Below are 27,794 nucleotides of genomic sequence, written 5' to 3'. Positions count from 1 at the left end.
AGACTCTGGGTGGTGGCAAATGTCTTGGCTAATTGTCCAGGGGCTGTAAGAAGAAAACACGAAGAAGGGGGACAAGGACATCTAGGAAAGAAACGCGAGGAGGCACCTATGGGCATAGATGTGAAGTGTGGAGATCTTGATAACACACGAGAATGCCATCAGACAGCTACTCCAAGGAAGCATGCGACAGCCAAGGACACAGAATGATTTGGGCAGTTAGCTGGTTGATGTTGGCCACCAACACCCACTTTCCCCAGAGTCAGGACAGCGAATGTGTGAAGGAAGATGCACGCGGGCAAGTCCACGGGATGGAGGCGAGGCACGGGCCCAGCAGCATGAATTCCAACTCTCCAGGCCCAGCTCCCACGGCGCTATGGCCCACGGCCAATCACCCGACCGACACCGATGCCCAGAGCCCTGATCGCAAGAGTCCTCAGGGAGGCCAACTGGTCACCCAGTAGCCAGAGACGCCACCGGCCTCATTTCACTGCTGGAAGGAGTCGCAATTCATCTGACCGTAACCAACACCTGGATATGAGTTCGCCGTCCCTGCGTGTGGGGTTTCACACACCACCACTGTGTGCCTGGGCACTGCTCCGTGTTGCGGTTTGCATGCGGAGAAATGCATTTAATTTTATAGAGCATGACCTATATGCCAGGCTCAGTGCTAGGTACTGGGGCTGCACAGACAGACAAGGTCTTGCCCTCAGTTGTTTCATAGCTACTGGGGGCTCCTTTTGTCCTGGGGACAGGACGGCAATGTTCCAGCATTAAAATGATCTCATAGGCTAACTAAGCAGATTCTGAGCTCAAGTGATGTCATCCTTCTGTGGCTAATTTGGGACTGGGAACTAGAAGCTTCTATTTTCACTGATGGTCTGACTCAAAATAAAGTGTTTTCTTCCATGTTGATCAGATAAGCAAGTCTCATTGGTAAGCAGCATCTTAAAAGGCACTTGATGAAGAAAATAAAATAGACGGAAATGAAGTCTGAACTTCTGTCTACCTCGCAGATGTGTCTTATCTAGGAGGGGATATGTGACGAGTCTTATCTAGGAGGGGAAGTCTTGGGGGCCTGCAGCAGCAGCAGCCACCCTCCCCCCCAACACACAGCTCTCCCGTCACCCCCCACGGCCACTGTGAAGCCACAAAGTGCAGGCAAAGTCCCTCGAGGAGTCAGGCTTCCAGGACATCCCCTCTCAGAAACAGACACGCTGATGGAGACTTCCTTCCACTCAAGCCCTCCCACCTGCCCTGGCCACTTCTCCGAGGTGTTCGCACTTCACTTTCCACACCTGTCCCCCGAGAGTAAAAGCTTGTAGCCAGGAAGGATGAATGACAGGGACCACCATAGGACAGGACGGAAAGCAATTTGGGTTTGTCCTAGTCCCTCTGTAAGCCTACATATCTACACTTGGCAGGGGACAGGCTACTTGTGATCACATTAAAGAAACTGAGTCACCTGAGGGCACTCCTCAGGACTGATTCAAGTCATCCCAGGAAAGCCCATAAGGCAAGATGAGGACTGAGGTTGGACTGCAGGAATGTCAAGTTCAAGACGCAGGAGCACTGGTGGCTCTAAGGTTTGTACACAGCAAGGGCTTAGGGCAGCAAGGGGGTTGGAAGCACAGTTATCCAGGGTTGGGGGGGCTCACTGAAGACAATGTACACAGCGAGTATGCTGCCGTTCCACAGGCTTCCGTGAGCTCCAGCAGACCCCAGAAAACTACAGATCAAGCAACCTAGAGATGTTCTGTGAACGTTTTTATTCACATAAATAAACGTGGGTTTATTATGGATAAGTGGGAAGTCCACTTATCTCCTTAGCAGCCTTAAGGGGAACTGGCAGGTTTGGTGGGGGTGGGGGGTAGTGAAGTGGGGGGACAAAAGGGAGAAGAATCCTCAAGAAAGTGAGATCTTGGAACCCCCAAAATGAGACTTTTCAGAAGGAGAAATTGCACAATTCCACACCCTGATGGATCCAAGATCACATAAATAAGGATCAAAGAGAGGTGCTTGTGTGTATTGGTGCTGACCTCCCAGGAGCACGCACTGGTGTCGGGACGGACTCCAGACCACAGCAGAGGGAGAAGACCGGCGGTGAGCTCAGTGGAAAGAGTGAGCTCGGGTAGCTCTTGCAGAAGATTCAGGAAGTGCGAGCAGAGTGGGCCAGGCTACAGGCAACACAGGAGGGGAGTAGTGGGAGAATCCGTGCTCCCTGAGCCCCCACTGTACCCTCTCACGTGCACATGGACATCCGGAGCTCCCCACCTTTCACTGTCACACAACCCCAGGAGAGGGGCGAGAGCATATACTCCTATCGCTAATGAACGACATGAAGCTCCAGATTTGGGACCCGAGCCTGTTCTCAAAGTTGTTCTTTCCGTGACCTTCCGCATGTCTGGTAGAGTCAAAGGAAGGCTGGCCGGTTGCTATTGTAAGAAGGTGGGACACAGGCGTGTTTATAGCTGGAGAGAAACGAGTCTTCCTCATCCCCCATTGCTAGCCACGCCCCCATCCCCCTGCCCCCGCCACCCAACGTCTCGTTTGACCCGCTCTCTCCAGTCCCAGGACCCCCGCCCAGGCCCCAGGTCAGAGGATGCGGGGACGGCCAGCCCAGTGGGTGCGAATCAGCATGACCTTCACCAGCTCGTGAAGCTTTGCCGCGGGGCAGGTCTAGGAAGAGGAAAGCTGGGCTTTGCTTACGAAGACATCGGTAGCTGGGACTCTGGGTCAGGCCCGGGCTCTCCCTCCAGCTGTCTACCTCGCGGCTCTTCCCATCTCCTTCCCCGGCTCTTCCCATCTCCTTCCCTGCAGCCCTTGTGGCATCGATGCTATGTTCTCTGGCGCTGGTCACCTTCCGGACGACTGGTCCTGCCCCTCGTCCGAGGAGCCCAATGGGGCCCCACAGCACCCACGGATCTCCTGCTCCCCTCAAAAAAGAAGCTTTGGCACAAAGGAAAACAAGATCTCCCCACTCTCTTGCGCGACAAAACATTCCAGGACTGTGGCCCTATTTTATTTTTTTCCCCAAGTCCCTTGTTCTCTTGCCCCTTTGCCCCCACTATATCCTAAGTTAGGACACATCTCAGTCCTAATAATGATGGACCGAACACTGCAGCTGGGACTTATTTTCCCCTGGCCCCAATCCAGAGCTATTTCCTTCAGGCTTCAGGCCTCAATGCGGTTGCTGGACTGGCTTTTGGGGAGGGCGGGTGTGGGGAAAGCGTGGGATCTGGGGCCAGGCCCTCCGCTAGCTGCTTCACATAAATGAGTTCATCCAACTCCCACTTAGCCACTCTGCCTTAGGTAAAACAGACCATTTTAATCAGGTAAAAATAATCATTTTGCAACAAGGAAAACCATAGTTCATAAAGTGGAGTGATTTACCTATGATCAGAAATTGAGGTGAGAATTGGGAGGGCCAGGCCTGGAGCCAGCTCTGTGGGTCCTGGGAACTGGATGGTCTGGGGGAGCCCCCACGTCCGCGAGCCCCGGCTGAGGGTGCACGGACCCGCGCCCCCCGCCCCTGAGGCACCTGAGGTTTCAACAACATGGTGCTTCTGAAAGCTGCCTGGCTACGATCGTGCCATCCACACCTTCCCCTTGTTCTCCCAGCCCCATGAGCGCATGTGCCCTTTTTAAAGACAGAGGATGACGCCACCATTTAATCACTCGATGTCCTTTCCTGAGGATTAACCGAAGTGCTGAGATTCACGCTCGGATTCTCGAAGCAAACGTGGAGAACCTGCCATCACCTTCCTTCCGGTCGCTCTCTGCTCACTGGAGGACCCCACTGCCGCCGTACTCTGCCGGGAAGTCGGCGTGGGAAGCGGAAACCATCTGCTCACTCGGAGTCCTGAGGTCAGCCTGGATGTGCATAAGTTTCTGGAAGCAAACCCTGGACGCTGGGACCTGGGAGATCTGCGTCTCGCCTCTTACAAACCGCTGGATCCCAGGCAAACCAGTTAGCCTCTATGGGCCTCTGTTTCTTATCTCTTGAAGGGAGATCTTGTTGGGGGGGGCGGTCGCTGGGCTTCCTTCCCCCCTCCACGGCAGAGAAGATAAAACTCCAGCCTACATGGGAGTGTGCCCTACTTTGTACCAAATGAGAGCTTTAATCCCAGCCGCCTCTCTTGCTGGCTGTGTGACTTTGCACAAATGCCTGTACCTTTCTGAGTATGTTTCTCTCCGTGAAAACTGGCCAGGACTGCTGTGGGGGTCATGTAGCCCAGTCCAGGCCCGCCGGCAAGACGGTTCCCTCCTGAAGCACGAGAAGGCTCCTAGCGAACCACTGTTTGGCCTCTCCAGAGTCCTTCGCCCAGATGTAGCTGTTGGATGACGCAGCCACTGATTCTACTGTGACCCTTCGTGTCTCCAGCAAAGAAATATCTTGAGCTGATCGCGAGCAAAGTGACTTTGTCTGAGCAGCAAGTGCAGGTCTCCACCCGGTCTCCACCCTTGGGACTGACCTCCTCCTGCCCGGGGAGGGGGAGGGGAGGGCGGGTTGAGGAGGCCTGATGTCACACAGCCCTACATAAGGGCCTCCTTTAGGCTCCTGTGGGCGGTTTGGAAGCAGCTGGAGGAATGAGTTAGGTCCTGGTTGTGGGGATTTTTTTTTTTTTTTAAGTCAGACACAGGCACAGCTGTTGCACAAAATGCAGACTCCACAGAAAATCCAAAGCCTCAGACCCTTCAAGCAGAGGAAGAGTTTAGGTAAAACTCTTAAGGGAAGCTGTCTGGGTCGCCAGAGAGAGGGAAGAGATTACAGACTTCTCTTGCCATTTACTTATTCTTTTGTCTTTGAAATATTCATAGCAACCAGACAAGAGGAAGTTGCTGGAATCCGGGCAAAGTTCCCAAACAAGATCCCGGTAAGACTCCATTGGGCTTTTTGAAGAGGAGTATACCCTGTCCCTTGAAAAGAAAAAAAAAAAAAAAAGCAGGGGGGACACCCCACTGTCTCTCCCTGTTCTGAGTTTCTAAGATGGTGAGAGCTCAGAGTCACATTCTTAGGAATTGACCCTCTGACAGGTGATAGTGGAGCGCTACCCCGGGGAGAAGTTCCTGCCTCTGCTGGACAAGACCAAGTTCCTGGTCCCGCAGGAGCTGACCATGACCCAGTTCCTCAGCGTCGTCCGGTAGGTGCCAAAGTGAACGTCGGGGAGTGTGCTGGGTTTTTTCCGTTTGCTTTGTTAGTTGGTTTGGTTCTGAGGCTCGGGGCGTTCTGAAGAGAGAGAAGAGGTTTCTAAAAGGTGACTCGCCTTTTAGAGTCTGCAGTTCCCGGGGAACGGTGCCGTGGGAAAGATGCTGTAGCTTATACAGGTGCGAGAACCGCACGGACAACAAGTGTGAAGAGAGTAAGAGCCGCTGACTTTTCTAAGAGGTTCGGAGGTCGTCTTGGCTCTGGAACGAGTCCAGAAGATCCTTTCTTCCACACGCTGCTTAAAACCCAGTCTGCACTTTCCCAGGAGAGACACAGTACCTTTAAAGTGGGGGAGTGGGGTCCTCTTCCAAAGGCAAATATTCCCTGAACTGCTCAGACTCTGGGAGGGAGGACAGGGAAGGCTTCCCCACACGTGCTCCTCCCTGGGGCTAAGACACAGCAAAGAAAATGGAGGCATTTTTAAAGCTTAACAGGGTTAAGTAGTGTCACCCGACACACGGCTTCAATAAAAATGATTTGGGGCTAATGTGAATGCAAACCCTGGGGGGGGGTGATTCTTCACGGGTTGGAAAGTCCGGAGAGGCCTGCCCTTGCACACCGCATGGCTGCTCGTGTCTTCAAGGATTCAGCACGAGTGTGCGTTTGTCCTGATGAGTTGTGTAAGAGCATCCTGATCCCCTCTCCTCAGGGAAGCCGACGTTGGCCGGGTGTGAACAGAGCGGCTGAGGGAACGTTAGGATTACATCCCTCCCCACCTCCCTCAGAAACAACCCGTTCAGCTCTGAGAGCCATTCTTTTTCTCCTTTCCACACAGGGGTCATCCTCTCTTTTCCACCAGCCCTGATCCCCGCCCCATCCCAACACTGGGTGCTCCAGGACGTTTAGTGAGCATCAGTTATGTTCTCTGTTCTTTCTAGACTCTGTCTTTGTAACATTGAACAGAACAGACAAAAATCCCTGCCCCCAACCCCCTTCTCCAGGGGAGGATGCCAAAACCCTCACTGAAGGAGAGCATGGCGGGCCTTCTGGGTGGTTAAGTGTCCAGCTCTTGGTTTCCACTCAGTTTGGGATCTCAGGGTTGTGAGATCGAGCCCTGCGCTGGCTCCATGCTTGATGGGGGTCTGCTTGGGATTCTCTCCCTCTCCCTCTATCCCTCCTGCTCATGCTCGCTCTCTCTCTCAAATAAATAAATAAATAAATCTTAAAGAAAAAAAAGAAGGAAGGAAGGAAAGAAGGGAGAGTGAGAAGGAGAAAGGAAGTAAAAGGGAGAGAGAGGAAGGAAGGAAGGGAGGGAGGGAGGGAGGGAGAAGGAAAAGGCAAAAGATAGGAGGTGGGCATGCCAACTCGGGAAGGTCATGCACACTAGGAAAGGTCATGCACTTGTCCCAGATCCACCCGTTTCCACTGTACAGCCACCTCTTTAACCCCGAACACCCATGCAATTGTCAAAGCTGAACATGGGGCTATGTTGGGAGGGATTATCTGGTTGTCAAATTAGTCAGTTTCCAGCCACCTGTGTCCCACAGCCACCTAGACCGAGCTCAGAAAGTCCAAAGCTCTGAGACCAGAGAGCGCAGGCAGTGCCTGCGTCTCCAAGCAAGCGGAAGGTGTCGCAGGGAGACAGAACCCTTGCCTGGGTGTCCCCATGGTCATGCTGTCCTCCACCCCAGGATGAGCCAGGCCCCAGACTGACCTTGACATTTACAGCACGTCCAACTGAACTTTGCCGCTTCTCCCTCTCCTTGAGAGGGGAAGAGAGGTGGCAGGTGGAGAAAGAGCAGCAACCTTCCCAAATGTCATCCCAAGGCTGCTGAACAGTGAGATGCTGGGAGATACTGTAATCGCCTTTGTATGTCCGGGGATGTATAGACCTTGAGTTTCAGAGCAAAGACCGGCTTATTCGCTTAGCATTTTTGTGTTGAGATGTCTCCTAGTTAGTGATAGGATGGCCTTGCCTTTTCGGCCCAACTGGGAGTACTTAATGGTCTTTTAAATCTGAAGGGAAGGAGTAGGGAGCATTTCAGTCTTCCCGAGGGTCATGATCCCGCAAGCTGAATCAGAATCCCTGGGTCTGGAGGGGCGCCTGGGGGGCTCAGTGTGTTAAGATAAGCATGTGACTTGGGCTCAGGTCATGATCTCAGGGATGGAGCCCCACATCAGAGTCTGTGCCCAGCAGAGAGTCTACTTCTCCCTCTGCCCCTCCCCCTGCTTGTTCACACACTCTCAGACAAACAAATAAACAAACAAAACTTTTAAAAGAACCTCTGTGTGTGGAGTGCAGGAATCTGCACTTTCAACAGCCCTTATGGGGAACTATCAAGTTTGAGGACCGTGCACTCGCGCGGTGAGGTGGGCTCCTTGGGTAGACGTGTTTGCGACAAACAGAGGTTAGGTCCGGCCTTGGGTCAGGGGCCCATTCCCTGCCCCTTTAAAGTTTTCCCTTCCTGCCCTCTCCTTCCTCCCCATCCAGGAGCCGCCTGGTCCTCGGGGCCACTGAAGCCTTTTATTTGCTGGTGAACAACAAGAGCCTGGTCAGCATGAGTGTGACCATGGCAGAAGTCTACAGGGACTACAAGGACGAAGACGGCTTTGTGTACGTGACCTACGCCTCCCAGGAGATGTTCGGCTGCTCGGGGTCAGGGCGGACCCTGCCATCTTCTCCAGAACATGTCAGGAACCAGTCCTTGAACCCGTGGAGGGATGGACCACCTCCTGCGTGTGTGTCGGGCCATCCAGGGAGCCACGCTGCCCATCTGTGATCGGCAACGCCCCCCATGACAGGAGGTCCGGCTGTCCCGGTATCTTTGTGGGGCTCCTTGCTCTTGTGCCCTCTGAGACAGTGGGTGGCTCCTGGGAATTCTGTACCTACTGAGTCTCTTCCGAGTAAGAAACAGTGAGCTTGTGTGATGGTTTTCTGCGATGAGCTGGGGATGGATTTTAAGTGGCTTTGGTGGTGGAAGCCGGCAGGCCCTTGGGGAGCTTGAGTTCAGCCCCATGTGGGAAGGAGTCCCACGTGGGCTCGGTCACAGGGACCCTCGGGCGGTGGACGGGTCCCTGTGGACCCCCACGTGGAGCCGGTGTGAACAGGCTCATCTGGGGGTGGGGGCCCTCCTCTGTGTCCTTACAGAGATGATCGCTGTGTTTCCACTGTGTTCACCTGACTTGCTTATTTCCTCTTAGATTGTATTTTGTGTGTTTGTGCCTAAGATGCCCTGTTCAGTATAAAGTCACGGAAAGCCTGTGCTTGTTTACGGCGTGCCAGGCACCCTCATCGCAACCCTCTGTGGCTGATTATTGTGATCTTCAGGACACAATGACGAACGGAGGCCCAGAAAGGTCAAAAATCGTTTCCAAATTCACACACAGCCGGGAGTGCTGGGATGGGAGCCCGGGGAGTCTGGCTTTGGAAGCTGCCCGCACTCCTCACTCTCTGCACTAGCCCCCATCTGAGGGGGTTACTCCGTGCGTTCCAGCTGGCTGCCAAGCTGCGGAGCCCACGTTCACCGGCTCAGCCTGTGGCGGAGACTCGCAAAATGGGGAGCGCAGCAGAGCTTGGCAACAAATGTTGGTGAATGTTTGGTTCGGCAGCGAGCTCCAGCGTATTTGTCAGGGAAGGCTTTGCAGGGTGTTCAGCTCGAGCTGGGTTTTGAAGCATGGATAGGAGTTCATCGGGAAAGGAATTTTGCTCGTGTATACTCAACATACCTTTTTGGAGCACTTCCTAAACGGCAAGCGCTGTTCCAGGTCGTGGAAATTCAACATTGACCAAGACAGGTAAGGTCCCAGCCCTCAGGAGTCCCTTCGACTGAAGGGAGGGAGGAAAGACAATATTCAAGATGAGTTTGGATGCTTGTAAGTACAATCAAGAAAAGTAGGACAAAACAGAAGGTGACTCACAGATTTAATCCTCGCTGTAGGATGGCCAGACAGAGCTTCTGGGATCATGCCAGGGAGGGAAAGTGGCTGAGCAGGTCCAAACATGTGAGCTTTACAATCAGAGGGGATTCTGGGGCAGTGGCAGTGGGGGAGGGGGAGAGCACTTAGCCAGGGGCCAGGTCTACAAGGTCAACCTTGCTACGGTATTTGGAGTTCGTTCTAAGGTTGCTAAGTGGGAAAGGAGAAGTGTTCCAACTGGAGAGAGAGGCTCAGGGAAGGTGTGATCCCCCTTACGTCCCCCAGGAGCATGGAGCTGGCCTGAGTCCCCCGCTCACTCTCAGGATCTGCTGTCCTGCTCCAGGCTGCTTTTCCTGACTCCCAGGTGGCCAGCCTGCCCTCTCTCCTGCCCTTGGCTGTCCTCTCCCTGCCTGGCTTGCCCCCTCGACGGCTCTACTCACTTCCTCTAACACCCATTCATGGAATCCTCTTTGCCATCTGCCAAGTGAAACACGCCTCCCAGACTCGTCGTCCAGACAGATCCTCTTGCTTCGCCTCGAGCAATAAATACTCTTCCGGAATGAACCCATGTCCCCGGATTGACTCTGAGCTTGACGAGAGGTGGTTGGCGCTGGACAGCCACCTAACCGCCGGTGCCCGGGGCTGGTGCTCCTGCTCTCAGCCCTACCCGTTTCCGTGCCTGCTCTTGAATCCAGCATCTAAGATTGTCATCATATGGGGCTGTACCCGGGTGAGCTGCTGGGGTCTGTTCCATGTCCAAGACTGTTCCCAGTATGGCTTCCCTCCTGCGTCAGCCTCTGGCTGCCTGGTTTGTGGTGGACAGTGCTCGGTGTCCTGCTGCTGTCTCACCTACCAGCCAAAACTCACAGGTGGCATAGAACCAGCCGGGCTATTTTTGTGCTCGTGGCATCTGTGGATAAGGATTTCCGAAAATGCACAGTGGCCACAGCTTGTCTCTGCCCCCTGACATCTGGGGACTCAGCTGGGAGACCCAAAAGACTGGGAGTGAGTTGAGCAGCTGGGCACTGGGATCACCCAGAGGCTTCTTCGGTCTCTCATTGGACCCCTGGGCCCAAATGACTCCAGGTTGGGCTCAGCTGAGCCTGGAGGGGCTCCATGTGGCCTCTCTCAGTGTGGGTTCCCAGACGGCCATATTCGGAAGGAGCAGTGAGGGGCACATGATCCAGGGAACCAAGACTGCGGCTGACCTGTCCCTAGGTGATGAATCTCAATTGATTTGGGGCGGGATTTTTTTTTTCTTTATTTTCTTCACATCTACTCAGATGCATAAGATTAACTGGCAATGGGTCCTTTGATAAATTATGACTACTTTTCTGTTATGGTATTCATCATTTCCTATTGATGTTTACGAGTTCACAAAGTTGAATAATTCACTCTTTGTACACCATGAGTATTAAAATATTCACCCAGTTCTTTTTGATCTTGTTTATGGCAGACTTTCTCACGTAGCCGCTTTTTATCCTTAGGCTGTCTTTTCCTTGTGGATTCTGAGGTTGGTTTCTCAACAGAAACTTTCTTCCTACTCCACGATTAGAAACAATGTATGCCTTTCCTGAGTTTACTTCTAGCAGCAATGATTTCACTTTGTTTAAGTTGAAGTACTGGAGCCAACTGGAATTTATTTTGGTAACAGAAGAATGTATGCAGGTTCCATTCTTCCCAAATGCCTAACCAAGTGTCACACGCGGTTTTAATAAATTTTCTACCTATGGACATTTGAATTTGCTCTGATTACGTGTTTATGTCTTATTACCATAACAACAACAACAAATGCTTAAGAATAGTGGACTGTGACTCTCCTTTTCTGGATTCCCTGCGGCTCCCAGAAATGCTGAGCACATTTGGCTAATTCATGTCTGGTGATAAATTCGAGAACCTGCACTGTCAGCTTCAGAGGGAGATACCAGAATTATGGGACTGTGCCATTGGTTGTTTCCACGGTGATCAGGTCAGGGAGGAAACCGTTTGGGTTTTGCTGCCTGTTTAAAGTCATTAGCCAGCCTCTCCCCACTACCATAAAACCAAAGGAGGGCAGATAAGAACGCACTCGCTTCTGTCCCTGCTAACGTAGGAGCTAAAGCTGATCCGATTGCCTTCAGCGCCTAGACCAGAGACCATCAGACTGCCGCCTCCAGCCATCGGACAGGGGCCTATCTGTGTAAGTAAAGGACTTCTGGAATGAATGCAGCCTCACCATTTCTCTTCCATAGTCTTTGGCTGCTTCTGGGCAATAATGGCAGAGTTGAGAATTTGTGATGTAGACCATATAACCTGCAAAGCCTAAAATGTTTACTATTGGACCCTTTACAGAAAAAGTTTGCTGACCCCCTAGTCCAGGTTTATGGTAATGATCTTCTCATCAAGAGATCCCAAGTGGGGATGTCTGGGTGGCTCAGTCAGTTAAGCGTCTGCCTTCGGCTCAGGTCATGATCCCAGGGTTCTGGGATCGAGTCCCGAATCGGGCTCCCTGCTCCTTGGGGAGCCTGGTTCTCCCTCTCCCTCTGCTGCTTTCCCCGCTTGTGCTCTGTCAAATAAATAAATGAAATCTTAAAAAAAAATAAAAAGAGAGGGAGAGAGAGAGCTCCCCTGGGATAAATCATATAAGAAAGAAGTTTCTTTTCATTGTTGTTGTTTGGTCCTACCTGAGCTGGAAAGGACAGCATTTCCCAGGCTGCTGGGCTCACTGATTTTGTGTGGCTAAGTGACTGAATGGAGACACATAGATCCACAGGCACTCCTAATCACAGCTCATACTCGCCAAGTCTCCTCTGGGCTCACTCACCTTTCATCTGCTTCTGAAACATGGATGGGAGATTTCTAGGTGTGAATTGTTTCCTTCCAGGAACAAAAGAAGCCAGTTCACACTGATTTCCCAGCGAAACCCCTCCAAGTTAGGGGAGCTCAGCTGCTTCCACAAGACTAGATTCCAGATTCAGGGCAGGACTTCCCAGTCTGGGCACAACTGACATTTGGGTAAGTAATTCTCCGTGGCGGAGGCTGCTGTGGTATCCTAGGGCGCTAGCTGCACCCCAGCCTCTCTTTACCGATGCAAGTAGCACCGTCCCCTCACCCCAGTGGTGCCACTGAAAAGTCTCCAGGCATTGCCAGATGTCCTCTGGGGGGTGAAACTGCTCCCTGCTCAAAACCACAGCTCAAGCTCTAGACCTGTACACACGTGGGTCAGCCTCACCTAGGAGCTGGTTCAAAATGCAGAAGTTCAGGGCTGTCTCCACAACTACAGATGGGAATCAACAATTTATCAAGATCGCTCAGGTGATTCACAGGCTGGAAAGTGCAGACATCATGCTCCATCCACACCCCTGCCCCTTCCGTAAGCACACAACTTGGCCCAGCACCGTATTAAGAGACAACGTGGTGTCCTGGGACGATCCGGAACTTTGTCATCAGACAAACCCAGGTTCAAAAGAAGAGCCTTCCCCGTGGGTCTCGGGGATTATTTATGTCCTCATCTGGGAAAAAATCTCTTGGTTTTGCTTCAGAACATGAAGACCTTCTGAGCAGATTGTTGTTGAAAGATCAGCAAACATTTCGTATCAAAGATTGCAGATCACTTATGTAAGTTTCCCACAAGTGATGAGATCAAAGGCAGCAAGGTCCGCACTAACAGAACCACACCAGGAGCGGCTTCCTCCACCTTACAAAGCCCAACTAGTTCGGAGCCCAGGGGACTCCGCGGGCGTTTACGTCGGAGCCGCCAGACACCACCAGGTGGCGCCAACACCACTTCGTTAGATTTGGCCAAGCCCTTCGCTGTCAATCAACCCAAACCCCCCAATTTTAAAGTTCCTACTGGGGTAACCGAAACTTCTGAAGGCTAGCTCTAGCCCAAGGGGGAACCAGACATAAATATTGGGGAAGAACAGCCAGAACATTAAAGGTCTCTCCTTGACATGAATGCAAGTTAGCCCACAGGAAAAAACTGCTCAGACCTTGAGCTACAAAACACCAGAAAGGAAAGCTGGTCCTCTGGACTCCTGGTGTTGCCATGGCAACCAGAGTCATCCTAATGGCACAAACGGCCCAGACGGCAGGGTGGGAGAGTGAGGACCATAGACCACCATGTGGGAAAGGAAGTCAAGAGAAGGATAAGAACAGCAGATTTGTAGTAGCAGAAATAAAACAACGTTCCAAGTGTTATTTTACCTTTGTTTGATGCCTTTTATCAGAAGAATAAATATATTCCTCCCTAAGCACCTAGTTCAGAGAGCTCGGCCACCGGTATGATCTCAGACCCTCAGCTATGGTATTAGAGCAACTTTTCATGGAGACTGGATATAACACTTCCAAATCAACAGCATAGATCCCTGGGTCAGCAGGAAACAGGAGTCTGAGTGGGAGAAGGGTCACTGGGCAAGTAGCTCCCTTAAACTGATTCAATTTCCATGACACCTTGGAAGAAGGGGTGCTCCGCGTGGGGAATACAGGATTTTCAGCCACTGAAAATGACCAACCCCGTTCATAAAACAAAATGGACAGTGTCTTGTGAATTTAAGTGTTGTGGTTCCCTCTAGGCCCAATGCCCTTTTGGAAACAACCCCTCACTTTGTCCCCCGAAGACACTGCCTTTTCTCCTCGTTCTATGTCTCTGTCACTCCCTGCCCAACATTTCATATACCGGCTCACCCTTTCTTGCTTGTGTCCTATTTTTATTATCTTTTAAACATTTTAGTGTCATTGCTCATGGTCTTTCATGCCTGGAGTGTCCCCTCTCTCGAAGGATGAACTCTTCCAACTCATCCTGCAAGATTCGAGGCAGCTTTGTGACTGGATTCTGCGCTCTTTCCAGTTTATCAATGACTTGTTTATCTGGGAGCTCCACTGACCCTTGATCTCACAGTCAATATTTACAAGACCTTGAAAGATACTTGTGACTGTTGTTGTTCCCATTTTAAGGATGAAGACGCTGAGCTTAAGAAAAGTCAAGTCAAGTTCTAAAGGCATAGGACCAATAAACCTCTAGATCAAACTCACATCCGTATCCTCCTGTGTTCTCAACATTGCATGGGACATACTTACATAGAAAGAAAAGTGACTTGCCGTTTATCCGAAATTTAACTATGTATCCTGTGTTTTTATTTCTTACGTCTGGCAGCCCCATGTGTGCCTCTAATATGGGCCAGGGTTAGCTTTGTCCCTTGGGACTCTCCCTTTGCATGGTAAGTTTTCAACAAATGGAACTATACCGAGCTTCTGGGTCTCAAACTTTCCATAGGGAGTTCTCCACTTTGAGTCACTGGAAAATGACAACTTAATCTTTAAAACCAAAGTCAACTGGCCTTTACTACCCACCCCAGCAGCTAGTCTCCCTTCCTGCACACACATTTCTATATACCTTTAGTATTGCTTATTCCGCCATATCTTAATTATTGTGAGTAGTACCTGCCTGGGAGAACCAGCGTGAACTAAGACTGCATGTGAGAATTAACAAACATGTGCATGAACGAACAAGCCATTATGAAGACGATGAATGTATTCTCAACTTCTTTGTATTTACTCTTTCAAAATAGATTCCTGTTCATCTGGGGATAACAGGGTGGTCGTTAAAATACAGAAACATGAGTAAACACACTGTGTGAATAACAGACCTGGATTTTGGTGTCCAAAGTACCTTCAGAGAAAGGACTAACAAAAACCAGATACTGGGGGTGCCTGGGTGGCTCAGTGGGTTAAAGCCTCTGCCTTCTGCTCAGGTCATGATCCCAGCGTCCTGGGATCGAGCCCTGCATCGGGCTCTTTGCTCTGCGGGGAGCCTGCTTCCTCCTCTCTCTGCCTGCCTCCCTGCCTGCTTGTGATCTCTCTCTCTGTCAAATAAGTAAATAAAAATCTTTAAAAAAAAAAAAAAACCAGATACTGAAATCATGAAATCAGATCAAATAAAGGGAAAAGTAATGAAAGACTGCAATGGTTCTGGGGATTGAACCGTACCTGCTCAGATTTTCTGATGCAGTTCTAAAGACCTCTCAAAAAAAAAAAAAAAAGTGATTTTTTTTGGGTTGAAACCTGAAGAAATTACCTAGGTGGGTGCGGTGTGGGGAGAAAGGTAGCTCTCTGTGTAGGGGTGGGGGTGGAGGTAGGAGTAGGAAAGAGACTATTTTATTTACTCTAAAGACCTTGCCCTAAAGACTTTTATTTATTCTAACATGTCTAAGGATGACCTGACTCAGCTACCTGAGCGATTTGTGGTTCAGGACTCCTTTATTCTTCAGGACAAATTATACTGAAATGGTTTTTTGAATTAGATTTGGAAACCCCAAATCCCTTCTATAAGAGAAGCCAAATCTTAGCAAGCAGGGCTTTGGCACAATTGTGAAGACATTCTCTGAGGAGCCCTTTAGTGCTTCTTCGCCTTTTCTGGGGGAGCCTGACTTCAGAGTGTGGTATGGATATTTGCCTTTGGCTCAGTCACTTAGACAGTCACATAGGACAGAAAGTTCTCTCTTTCCAGCTATAGGTCTCTGGTGCCCTTTTAAGTCCTGATTCAAGGTGGGCCATTCCTTCCTAAATGACTTCACCATAGTTAAATCTATGGCTTACCCTCAATTTCAATGCCCCCAGGTCAGCTGCGGACATCCCTGAGTCTGGATGCCCCCAGCCTCATCTGAGTCACTGAGATCGCAGGACCAGCCCAGCATTCAGAACCGCAGAGAAGCCCCAGCTAGCCGGGGCTGGGCCCCCACCTTGAGTGGGTCATTTGTTGCCACTAGGAGCCATGGAAACTGGAGGGACCAAATGATCTCGAATATAATTTGGGAGAATTGCTCGTGTCTTGGGAAATTTTTAAGTATTTTTTGTCATTTTACTTGACTCCTAGACAAACTGATGTGGTTTAACTCCGTTTCAGCCAGTGTGGCATCCTTGGTGTTCTGGGTCGCTGTAGGCATTTGACAGAGAGCTAGAAATCACTCAGGTAACCGCCAGTCAAGTCATCCTTAGACCTGCTAGAGTAAATAAACGTCAACCAAGCACATTCGAAGATCTCACTGGCATTATTAAGTGATTCACAAATCAGGCAACAGCCCATCCAGCAAGTGGAGGGGAGCTCTGCCGAGCCGTAGGAAAGGGAAGGTTTTTAAAGGCAGAGAGAGGGCGCCTGGGTGGCTCAGTTAAGTGTCTGCCTTTGGCTCAGGTCATGATCCCACGGTCCTGGGATTAAGTCCTGCAGGCTCCCTCTTTCTGCTGCTCCCCCTGCTAGAGGAAAAAAGCATTTGGGAGCTCTAGTCATAAAGGTACATAGCAGGGGTGCACTTAGAAAGCAGGGAGAAACAGAGGGTTTTAGAGGGAGGGGGTGGGGGGGATGGGTGAGCCTGGTGGTGGGGATTAAGGAGGGCACAGATTGCACGGAGCACTGGGTGTGGTGCATAAACAATGAATCTTGGAACACTGCATCAAAGACTAATGATGTATTTTATGGGGACTAACGTAACACAATTAAAAAATTAAAAATAAAATAAAATAAAAAAAAAGCAAAGAGTGAGGTTATCCCTGACCACGGGGAGGGAGGCACTTGGCCTGTTTGGGGTGGCTGGTTTGTTTCCAGTCTTATTGAGATACAATTGACATATAACCTTGCCTTAGTTTAAGGCGCACAACGTCATGATTTGATGTATGTATGTATTGCAGGATGCTCACCACGATAAATTTAGTCACCACCCACCACCTCACATAGCTACGTGTTCTTTCTTGTGATGAGAGCTTCTGAGATCTTCTCTCCTAGCAACTTACTTCCGCATCTGTAGTTCGGTATCGCTAACTACTGGCACCGTGTATCCATGGCAACCCCAGGACTCACATATCTCGCAGCTGGAAGTTATGTACCTTTTGACCGCCTTCACCCATATTGCCCACCCGAAATGTCCCACCTCTGGCAACCAACAGGGTTGACGTAGTTGCTTATGTTAAATCCTACTTTGCTTCTGGCTTAATTGTTTGGAACTCATATACAATAATAACGTAAAATCTAAATGTTAAAAAGGAACAGGCCCCAAATGGAGTCACTCTGGTCAAGATCCAGTGAGACTTAATAGCTAACCTAACAGCAGTGTCGGCGTCCCCCGGAGGGGAATGTGAGACCAATCAGCCTGCATTTTTGTGGTCAGCAATGGTGATTACCAGCTGACCCTCTGAGTGGCCATTGTGGTGGCCCAGACTCCCTGCCTCGTGCAGAGGCTGCTTTTAGGCAGTAGGCTTGAGCCGTGGAAACCAGAGCAAGGCCAAAGTGTTCCCAGCGCCCGCCGAGCTGACACAAACAAGCTCCCAAGTGACCCACTTCAAAATAGCCACAACCCTACCTGACCAGTCACAGCCAGGCACAGTTCCTGAGATTATCAAAAAAGGGACAATTCGGTACATTCCCATACTTCCTCACTCTGCCTGTAACTACAGCCCCTCACCACCTCACAGACCGTCTCTCCTCTCCTGTCCTGCCTGCCCTCCCTTGTGGTGCATTTGATTCACTACGATCTCTTTGGTTCGGCCTTGGCTGAATTCTTTCCCTGTCCACACCTCCAGCCTCCACCCGATCAGGATGCTCCGGCCTACCCCATATGGCGTGCCCCCCCCGTCCTCCTGCACCCACACCTCTGCAAGATGTTGGCATGTCCTGCGTGTCCTGCATGTCCAAATTTAAGGCGTCTTGCTCTTGGATTCACAAACTTTTCAAAATCCTAGGAGTAATTGAAAATTTAAAGTGTTGGGGCGCCCGGGTGGCTCAGCCGTTAAACATCTGCCTTCGGCTCAGGTCATGATCCTGGCGTCCTGGGATTGAGCCCCATGTTGAGCTCCTTGTTCAGTGCGGAGTCTGCTCGAGAATGCTCTCTCTCCCTCTGCCCCTCCCCCTGCTCTCACTCTCTCTTTAATAAATAGATAAAATCTTTTTTTTTAAGTGTTAAAAAATTGTGTTTACATAGGTTTCTCCCACTGGGCCATGCTTTCTTTATGGGCAAAAGCATTATTTTATATCCTTAGAGCCTAATACCATCTGGCATTCAGGAGATGTGACTCCCTCATTTTTAAAACACTGCCACGATCCCTAGTTACACATACTAGAGAAACCCCAGCTTACATGGAGTGTTATACAAGGTCCTCAGAGATCTAATGCCTAGTCTCATTGCTTGGGACTCCACTGCCAGAAGCTACAGACAGATTTGATTTACATCTTGTAGCCTGTCCTCACACGTGGCCAGTCCCCTGGGTACACAGTGTGTTTCAGTGAACGTGGCTTCTGCTCGTGGTTTTCAATAGAAGCAGAGTGTAGCTGAGTCCTAGCTCAAGCCAAACATTCCCCAGACTTCCTCCGTATTCCTCTCTTTGTTAGTCTTCTTCCACGGTCACTCTGATTCAGCCCAAGACAATCAAGCTCCTTGCCTTATGTTTGCCCTACGGAGGCTTACCTGGCAACACTTCCACCACTGAAAGCAGACATTTTGGGGGCTGGGAAAACCAGATTTATTTGGATATGGGACTGGCTGGGCCTTTGGGAACTTTTCTAAATCCCAGTGCCATTTTTAGCCTCTCTTGGAGACATAAACCAACTGAACTGCACGGCACACAGATGGGTTCTACACAGCGGGTGTGGGGTGACCACCTCCGCTCTGTGTTACGAGCCTGTTTGGGTTGCGGCTGATAGCTGCCGCATTACTCCAAACGCGGCTGGTTTCACACCGTTTTGCCTTGAGCAGGGGTCAACAAACTGTTCTCCAAAGGCTCAGATAGTAAATACTTTAGGCTTTACTCTCTGCCACAGTTCTGCCATCATAGTGTAAAAGCAGCCAGAGGCAATGTGTAATGGAATTGGGCGCGGCCGTGTGCCAATAAAACTTTATTGATGGGCACCAAAATCTGACTTTAAGACCATTTTCCCCCTATCTTGAACTGTCATTCTTCCTTAGATTTTACCCATCCCAACACCCCCCCCAACCATTTGAAAACGTAAAAACCATTTTTAGGTTGCGAGCTTGTCACAAGCAGGTCACGCTGGATTTGACCCGCGGGCCACGGTTTGCTGAGTCTGAACTGGTCAGAGACCCTGCTGCCGCATTAGTCAGCCTTCTTGGGGGGCTTATTAAATAAGACTTTAAGGTCTCACCTGTGTTTCTGAGTCAGCAAACCTGGGGAGGCGCCTGAACACGCCTAACAGGCTCCCAGGCAATCTGTTGCTGCAGGTCTGATAACCACACATTTTGAAACCTCGGGAAGAACTTGAGGACGGCCGCGGTCTCATCGCGCCCAGCCCTGCTGACGGTCCCTGTTGTAGGCGTCATCGACATCCTGAATCAGCAGTGACTGTGGCCCAGAACGTCGGGGCTGACATCCATCGGAGGTGTCTTGGGGCAAGAAGGAGGCAAGACGGAAAGGATTCACACCTGGGCCAGGCAGCAGGCAGAGAGCACAGTAAGATGCCAACTCTAGGAGAGCCCAAGGTGCCCAGGAGTGCCAAAGAGGCCTCCTAAACCTGGTGTAGGGGCACTTGGGTGGCTCAGTCGGTTAAGTGTCTGACTGTTGATTTTAGCTTGGGTCATGATCTCAGGGTCAGGAGATCAAGCCCTGTGTCAGGCTCTGTGCTGAGTATGGAGCCTGCTTAAGATTCTCTCCCTCCGGGCGCCTGGGTGGCTCAGTGGGTTAAGCCGCTGCCTTGGGCTCAGGTCGTGATCTCAGGGTCCTGGGATTAAGCCCCGCATCGGGCTCTCTGCTCAGCGGGGAGCCTGCTTCTCTCTCTCTCTCTCTCTGCCTGCCTCTCTGCCTACTTGTGATCTCTCTCTGTCAAATAAATAAAATCTTTAAAAAAAAATTTAAAAAAAGATTCTCTCCCTCCTTCTGCACCACTACCCCCACCTCCATTCATGCAAGCTTTCTCTCCCTCTCTCAATTTCTCTCTTAAAAAAACAAACAAACTAACTAAAACTGGGTTCCAGGAGCCCCAGCCCCAGTGGGAAGGAAGGGATTCTAGAGGGTATAGGGTTGCGGCTGAACCCCCTTTCATCTCTGCAGAAACTCTCTCCACCAGTGACAAGAGAAACCAGGGCTGTGAAACAGAATCCAAGTGGCTCTGGGGGGGTTGTTTTTAAATAGTGTTTGATGTATGCTTTACTTTGTAGTTGTTTTCTGTCACCAAAGTGCTTTGGTGGTGGTCTGGGATCCAGGGAGCTGGGAATCTTAGGGCAGCCACATGGATGTGTGACCTGCCCAGTCCCTCTGTCATTCAGACTCCCATTACTATGATAAGGGAGAAAAAACTTTCCTCTACTCTTTTTGGTTCAGTCCCTGTGGGCCTGCAAATTAAGCACGGAGCCCAGTGCAGGCTCGATCTCCCAACCCAGAGATCATGACCTGAGCCGAAACCAAGAGTCGGACGCTTACTGACTGAGCCACGCAGGCGCCCCCAGCTCCAGATAATTCTCACACCGAAGTGACATACTTGAGGTGCCACCCCGGGACCTCCTTCTGGACCGTCATGGCCGGCTTGGGAGCCCGCCCGCTGGAAGGTGAGCAGCGTTTCCCCTACTCGCTCTGTGACTTTAGCAAAGTTACTTAAAAATTCTCCACGTCTCAGAACCCTCATCTCTGAAAAATGCAGACCGAAATAGCTGCCTCACAGGCTTCACGGACATTTAATGAGCTAATGTGTATAACGAACTTAAAATTAAGAGAATCCCTGACAACGATGACGCACTGACTAAGCTTTAGCGACTGCTCTCAGGCAGCTGGCCGAGGGGCTCCGCGCACTTGGCGGCCTCACAGGGCTGTTACCACCGCAGGCTCTACTTTCTGTCAGTTTTTTTTTTTTTTTTAAGATTTTTTTTACTTATTTGGCAGAGAGAGATCACAGGTAGGCAGAGAGGCAGGCAGAGAGAGAGAGGGGGAAGCAGGCTCCCCGCGGAACAGAGAGCCCGATGCGGGGCTCGATCCCAGGACCCTGAGACCAAGACCCGAGCCGAAGGCAGAGGCTTTAACCCACTGAGCCACCCAGGCGCCCCTACTTTCTGTCAGTTTTTGGAAATTCCATCCTGCCCCTCTACAGAGCCAGGCTGTAACACTCAGTGGAAAGGACTTCAGACTCTGACAGGAGCTTGACGGATCTTTAAAAGGCACGAGTCTGGTCAGGCCGCTCCGCCAGCTGACATCCTGCGGGGTTCCTGCTGCTCTGACGTAAGAGCTGAGCCCATGATGTGGGCTACAAGGCCAGACGTGGCCTGTGGAGGTGGCGGAACGTGTTGCCATTGGGCATAATGGTGGTTATAATGGATAAGCCACTTAGGCATACTGGTGGTTGTGAATCGTAGGCAGGTATGAAGTGGCTTCCTCCGAACTCCCCGTGTCTGCCTAAGGACAGATCCTCCAAAAGGGACCAATTGTCCAAAGTCCCCTCCCTAGGACTTTCTTCAGCCTGAGAGGATAAACTCTAGTCACAGCAGAGGAGACTAGAAGTCCTCACCACGCCCAGATAAGCGGAGTCACAGTCACACCTCCCATCCTTTCTTCTGAAGGAACACTCACCTTCCCTAAAAGTCATTTACTGTCCCCTAAGAAGCCAAGTCCCTCTCTCCTTTCCCTGTTAAGATGGTTTTGAAGTCTGAACCCTAAGCTACCTCAGGGAATTTGCTCATTTTCTTCCCTGGGTATCTCGCATGTATACACGAGGTACACATGTTGTAGAGGGAAGTTTTCCTTCTTCCCTTCTAAGCTCTTTGACTAGTCTAGTAATTAAATTGACATAAGACAGATTAACAGGAGAAAAACAAAATTTAATTCTGGTACCTATGTAAAGGAGCCCCATAAAAATAGAAGACTTTTCAAAGAAGTGACCTGGGCAGGAAGCTTTTATATCTTTCAGAAAAAGAAAATACATTTGCAAAGAATTGACAAGGTAGAGGGGTTGGGCTTGAGGTAGAAAATTGGTGAAGAAATTTTTTTTGGTTTTTGTTTTTGTTGTTTTGATTTGGTTTCGTTTTTTAATGGCCTTCTCAGCCCTAAATTCCTGTCTCTGGTGCTAAGGGTGCCTTCTACCCTCCTGGTGCAGGGTGTTAGCTTTCCTGCGGTCAGGGCAACGAGGGAAGGTCAGAGTGTCTTTTTTGCACCAGCTGATTCTCTTTAAAGCACCTTTAAATCAAAATAACATGCAGTGTGGCATTTTTGGGATAACATATTCTGAACTCCTACACTGTTACTAAAATTTTTGTTCTTCTCTTGTTAATGTCTTTTATCACAGGGCGCTCAGTCAAGAACTCGGAAGAATGGAGGGAAAGTCATTCCACCCACATCTGTCTCCATCCGTCCACTTGTTCAGGGTGGCGCTATACTGTCACCTGCTTTGTTCATTACATGTCGTTCATTCTTCCTATCCTCTCCTCTTTCCCTGCCCCGCCTCTCCTACAGCCTTTGTCACCATGGGGGTCAATTCCCATTTGTGAGTCGTGTGTTTCATGTGTGTCTAAATTTAACCAGTGCATGGACTGGATATTCATCAATCCTGATTACCCACATGTGGCACAGTTCCTGGCATCCTACAGACACTCGGCGAAATATGTGTGGAATAAATAGAAGACGATCAGTGGCCACGGAAGTCATCAGAGAATGTTCCACGATGTAGAACCTGTTGGGAGTCGCTTAGTTGGTGAGAAGGCATTGGCAGGCTACATTTACTAACAGTTGCTACTGTTCCCTGAATGCCCACCGTCCATCCAACAAGCATGGACTGAGCACCAGCCAACAGGGAAAACGCTCCAGGCTTGGCACTGGGCCACAGCAGTGGACACAACAGTCAGGTGCCTGGGTGGCTCAGTCAGTTAAGTGTCCGACTCTTGATTTTGGCTCAGATCATGATCTCAGGGTCAAGAGACTGAGCCCCGGGTAGGGCTCTGCGTTCAGTGGGGAGTCTGTTTAAGATTTTCTCTCTCCCTCTCCCTGTCCCCTCCCCTGACACGTTCGCTCTCAAAAACAAACAAACAAAGAGCCAGGAAACCCTGCCCATGAAAGCAATGACTTTGTTGTGACTTTGTATTTTGATAGAGTTCAAAGGTATAGCTAAATTGCAAAAATAATACAATACCCTTTATCAAGATTAGCCAATTGATTTCATTTTACCCATTTTTGAGAGATTTTTTTTTTTTAATGTTACACTTCACTAAATAAATTTTGGTAAAGGAGAATTTGGGAATTCAAACAAGTGTGCAGTACTTAGCACCACGGCCATCTGCCATGGAATGTTTTATTCCTTTTTTTCCTCCTCATGAGTCACTGAGCTGACCATATTGCCCATAAAATGGGCGACTGCACACTCCACGTGGTGCTGAAGGAATGAGTTAATAATCGTCAAGTGTGTTCTAATAACCTCTGATGAAAGACGTCATACAAAAGTAAAATTCGCTTACTTCTTTTTCCCTCTTACAGCTAACAGCTGTGACCGACTTTATGTTTGTGACAAGGATTAGCTTACATTTTCCCTTGCCTGCTTTCCATTTCCCTCACCGTGGGATCTTGCCCTCATCTCCCTCGTCCCCCAGCCGCCTGTTGTCATGGCAGCGTGAGAGAGATTTCTAAGTTGTGTTTTCCTTTATGAGGACTTGTTGTGCATTCCTCCTCCCAGCAGCGAGATGTTCTCAGCTGATTGACAGCGCAGATGCCCTTTGGTTAATATTCACAGGAAACTCTTTAGCTGCCTTTCGCCTAACACCGTAGCTAACCCAGGACCCACGATGCCACGGGACGCCCGGGGCTTCTGTCCTCACTGGGCTCGGTGGACGTGGACGCCCCTGGAGTTGTGCAGTCCACTCCCCTGCAGTCTGTACGCACACCCTCCCCTCATCCACGACCCTCCCAGGTCCTCTCAAACAATTCACATTCACCTTTTTAGGGTTTTAAAGTCTTTCCGTGTGTATGGCCAACTATTTCTCAGGTATTTCTAAACCCTGAGAAGTTGAGTAAACTGCTCCCCCATTGCAGAAGTGTCAACTGTATCCTGCTTTGAGAAGGCTCTGGGCTTCTTGGTGAGAGACAATAATTACGATTGGCCATTTGGGTTATTTTCTTGGGAAAAATTTCATTTGGAACGTGTTAATGCTCTCCAGCCAAAGCCACCGGAAACACACCTACCGTTGAACAAGTTGGGTTTATTCCCTGGTCCAGGGGCGGAGAAGGCGCACCGTGGGTATCCGCAAGGTCTCTCACTAAGAGGTGACAGAAAGAGGTGGTTTGGGCCCCCGCAGCCTCGCTTCTGAGCGCGACGAGCGTCGCACATGGGATCCAAGATGGCGCCGGCGCCCCCTCGCGCGGGTTCTCCGCCATGAAGGGCCGCACCAGCCTGCCGGCGGGTCCAGTCAGAAACCTGGATGTCATCCTCCACCTTCGATTTTCCTCTTTTTCCAGTCTCCTCTGCCCATCTCTGGGGCAGGCCGCCACCTCTCCGGGGCTTTGGCTGCCACAGCTTCCCCGCCGCTCCCCCGTCGGTCCGTTGTCAACACAACTGAAGACTGACCTTAGGTGACCTTAATATCCAAACTTGCTCCCGGACTCGGAACCCTGCGCTTCAGTGTCCTTCCCAGCACCCGTCGGTCCTGCCTCTCCAGACAGCTCCCGCCCGCCTGCCCCGGGCTCGCTTTGCCCCCGGCCCTCGGCCTGTGTCATCTGGTGAAACTGGGGTCACAGGCCCGGTTGCCTGCCAGTCACCCACAAATCCCCTTCCGGCAGGACGATGCTTCTCAGCCCCAGGTTACTAAGTAACCTGTGTCGGTCCATGATGCCACGTCTCCAGATTGTCTCAGAAGAACCAGAAATCCAGGTTTTAACAGAAATCACTCCACGCAAAAACACTGGCACAGAATTCTAATTTGTTCTAAATACCCATGTAGGCCCAAAATACCTTTGTGTAGAGACGCTGCCTACGACTATGGACTCATCAGCCTAGACCATGCCAAGCTCTTTCCCGTGAGTGGTTGCGTACTCGTCATTCCAGGGGTATCTGGAATTCTCCTGCAGCTTGTTGGAAGTCCCCTTTCTCTGCCTTCTACCTCAGAGCTGCTCAGGGTGTGGTCCACAGACTGTGTTCAGCTGTGCCATAAAGCTGTGAGAACCAACACTTCATGTAATTTGCAAACTGTTCATGACAGGTTTCCAGCAAGAAAAGCACAAAAATGGACTTTAACTTGAATAAGAGTAATTTTCTGTCTGTTGAACGTAATCATTTGGGGCTTGAATTTAGTGTCAGAGTCAGAAAACATTTTCTGTGAAAGATCAGAGAACAAACACTTTAGACCTGTGGGTCATACAGTCTCTGTCCTAACTACTCAACTCTTCCATTGCAACATGAAGACATACGAAAGCACACCCAAGGGGCACCTGGAGGGCTCAGTTAAGTGTTGGACTCTTGATTTCAGCTCAGGCCATGATCTCAGGGTTGTAAGACAGAGCCCCGTGTTGGGCTCTGTGCTGGGCGTGGAGTCTGCTTAAGATTCTCTCTCCCTCTGCCCCTCCCTGCTCACTCTTTAAGAAAGAAAGAGAGAGGGAGGGAGGGAGGGAGGAAAAGAAAGAAAAGAAAAGAAAAGAAAAAAGAAATGAGAAGAAGAAAGATTACCCAAAAGCATATGTGAAAGTGTACAGAAATGATTGAAAGTTCCACAGAACTTTTTTATGAAAATGTGAATTTCACATACTTTTTATATATCATGAAATCCTACCTGCTTTTTAATTCCCACAACTACTCTATGAAATACTATCATCCCCCCCCATTTTATCAGTGAACAGAAGTGGAAACAAAAGTTAAATACTTTGCCCAAGGTCACACAGGAAATTGTGTAATTGGAGGTACAGGCCCAAGCCACCTGGTAGCTGCCCCTTTCCTCTGAACTGCTCTCTGTTTGGAAGCCTAAATAAGTTCCTTTTTCAGATCCATAATGGAGTCTCCAGGTCAAAGTGTCAATATTGTGGTAAATGAGACGGAGACAGAAGACTCTCATTCTTCTTGCCCTGGAAAGGCATTGTACAGAACTATTACATTGCCATAAATCTCTAAAACACAGGAAAGTGACCCCATTTTGTTAGGCCAGGCCTTCTGGTAATAGGTAAAAGAAAACAAACCCACACAGTTTATAGGATTTTTTTAACCAAGGAAATACAATCAAATCCAAGGAAAGTCCATTTAGGAATGTGATCTCTCCAGATAATCCCATCAGTCCTTTGTAACTTCCTTAACTATTTACAAATTCTATAAAGTTTTACAATAGTTTTCTGACCTTACACCATAGTTTATTTTTCTCCAGTTTCCATCAAACAATCCATTCTCTCAGAAAATATTATACACTCTTTGAGATCAGAGATCTTTGATGTATAATCGAGGAGGGGTAGACAAAATTAACACCACTGGGCAGCTTGTCTGTCCAGGTGGGTGCTGACAGAGCAATATTGTGGGAGCTCGGGATGCCACAGTCTGCTCCATGGGGCCTGGAAGGGTCAGGACACCCTGTCCCTGAGCTGGTCCTCCGCTTCATGACCCTCACCTCTACCTGTCTGTGCCACCCCTCATGAACAGCTACCTCTCATTGACAATTCCTTGTCACTACACTCACACAAGACCATCAAGAAACCCCAATAATAACAAACACTTTTTAAAAGAAGGACCATCAAACGACCAATATGATCAGCATATTCTCTCCCTGGAAACTAATTCACACAAGAAGCCAGTTTATAATCAGATGGCTGTTTGATGAACATAGAGACAAAACAAGACAAATTACATGTATATTAAGCTACAGAACTAACAGCATCAGGAATTCTTCCCAAGAGTTTTAACTCCCAAACATACACTGTGATTTACCCTGTAAAACAGCTCAGAAACAAAGCTGACATCACATGATTTGTCTCATTCCTTTTTCTCTTTTTCCTAAACTCGGCATCAGGAATTCTTTTTTTTTTTTTTTTAAAGATTTTATTTAATTATTTGTCAGAGAGAGAGAGGGAGAGAGAGCGAGCACAGGCAGACAGAATGGCAGGCAGAGGCAGAGGGAGAAGCAGGCTCCCTGCTGAGCAAGGAGCCCGATGTGGGACTCGATCCCAGGACGCTGGGATCATGACCTGAGCCGAAGGCAGCTGCTTAACCAACTGAGCCACCCAGGCGTCCCGGCATCAGGAATTCGTAATCTGATACAGGAGCGGCCAAAAAGGGCATGCAAAATTTGTTCATATTTCGGATGTCCTTGGGAAAGAGTTAATAAATTCACTGAATTGTAAATATATTACATACACATATAGAATTTTTAAAAATTAGTAATATAGGGGCGCCTGGGTGGCTCAGTGGGTTAAGCCACTGCCTTCAGCTCAGGTCATGATCTCAGGGTCCTGGGATTGAGCCCCGCATCGGGCTCTCTGCTCAGCGGGGAGCCTGCTTCCTCCTCTCTCTCGGCCTGCCTCTCTGCCTACTTGTGATCTCTGTCAAATAAATAAATAAGATCTTTAAAAAAAAATTAGTAATATAGTCTAAATTCATTGTAACAGATTCTAATTTTTCAAAAAATGAAATACTCCTGGGGCGTATGAGTGGCTCAGTCATTAAGCATCTACCTTCAGCTCAGGTCATGATCTCAGGGTCCTGGGATCAAGCCCTGCATCGGGCTCCCTGCTCAGTGGGGAGTCTGTTTCTTCCTCTCCCATTCCTCCTGCTTGTGTTTCCTCTCGTCTCTTTCTATCAAATAGACAAAATCTTTAA

The 27,794-nt window shown here is 49.7% G+C and overlaps 1 protein-coding gene across 1 annotated transcript; it reads left to right on the top strand.

Annotated features, from left to right (window-relative positions):
* Window positions 1-4,658: 4,658 nt before the first annotated feature.
* LOC111150637 (microtubule associated protein 1 light chain 3 gamma) lies at window positions 4,659-7,926 on the top strand. Its single transcript, XM_022508124.1, has 4 exons — window positions 4,659-4,716; window positions 4,819-4,874; window positions 5,035-5,141; window positions 7,638-7,926. The coding sequence occupies exons 1-4, from the start codon at window positions 4,659-4,661 to the stop codon at window positions 7,924-7,926; spliced, it is 510 nt and encodes a 169-aa protein (XP_022363832.1).
* The last annotated feature ends 19,868 nt before the right edge of the window (window positions 7,927-27,794 follow it).

Source organism: Enhydra lutris, unplaced genomic scaffold, assembly GCF_002288905.1.
Source record: "Enhydra lutris kenyoni isolate GAN:26980312 unplaced genomic scaffold, ASM228890v2 scaffoldscaffold24, whole genome shotgun sequence".
In the NCBI taxonomy this organism is placed as follows: Eukaryota; Metazoa; Chordata; class Mammalia; order Carnivora; family Mustelidae; genus Enhydra; species Enhydra lutris.
This window is presented reverse-complemented; position numbering and strand designations above follow the sequence as displayed.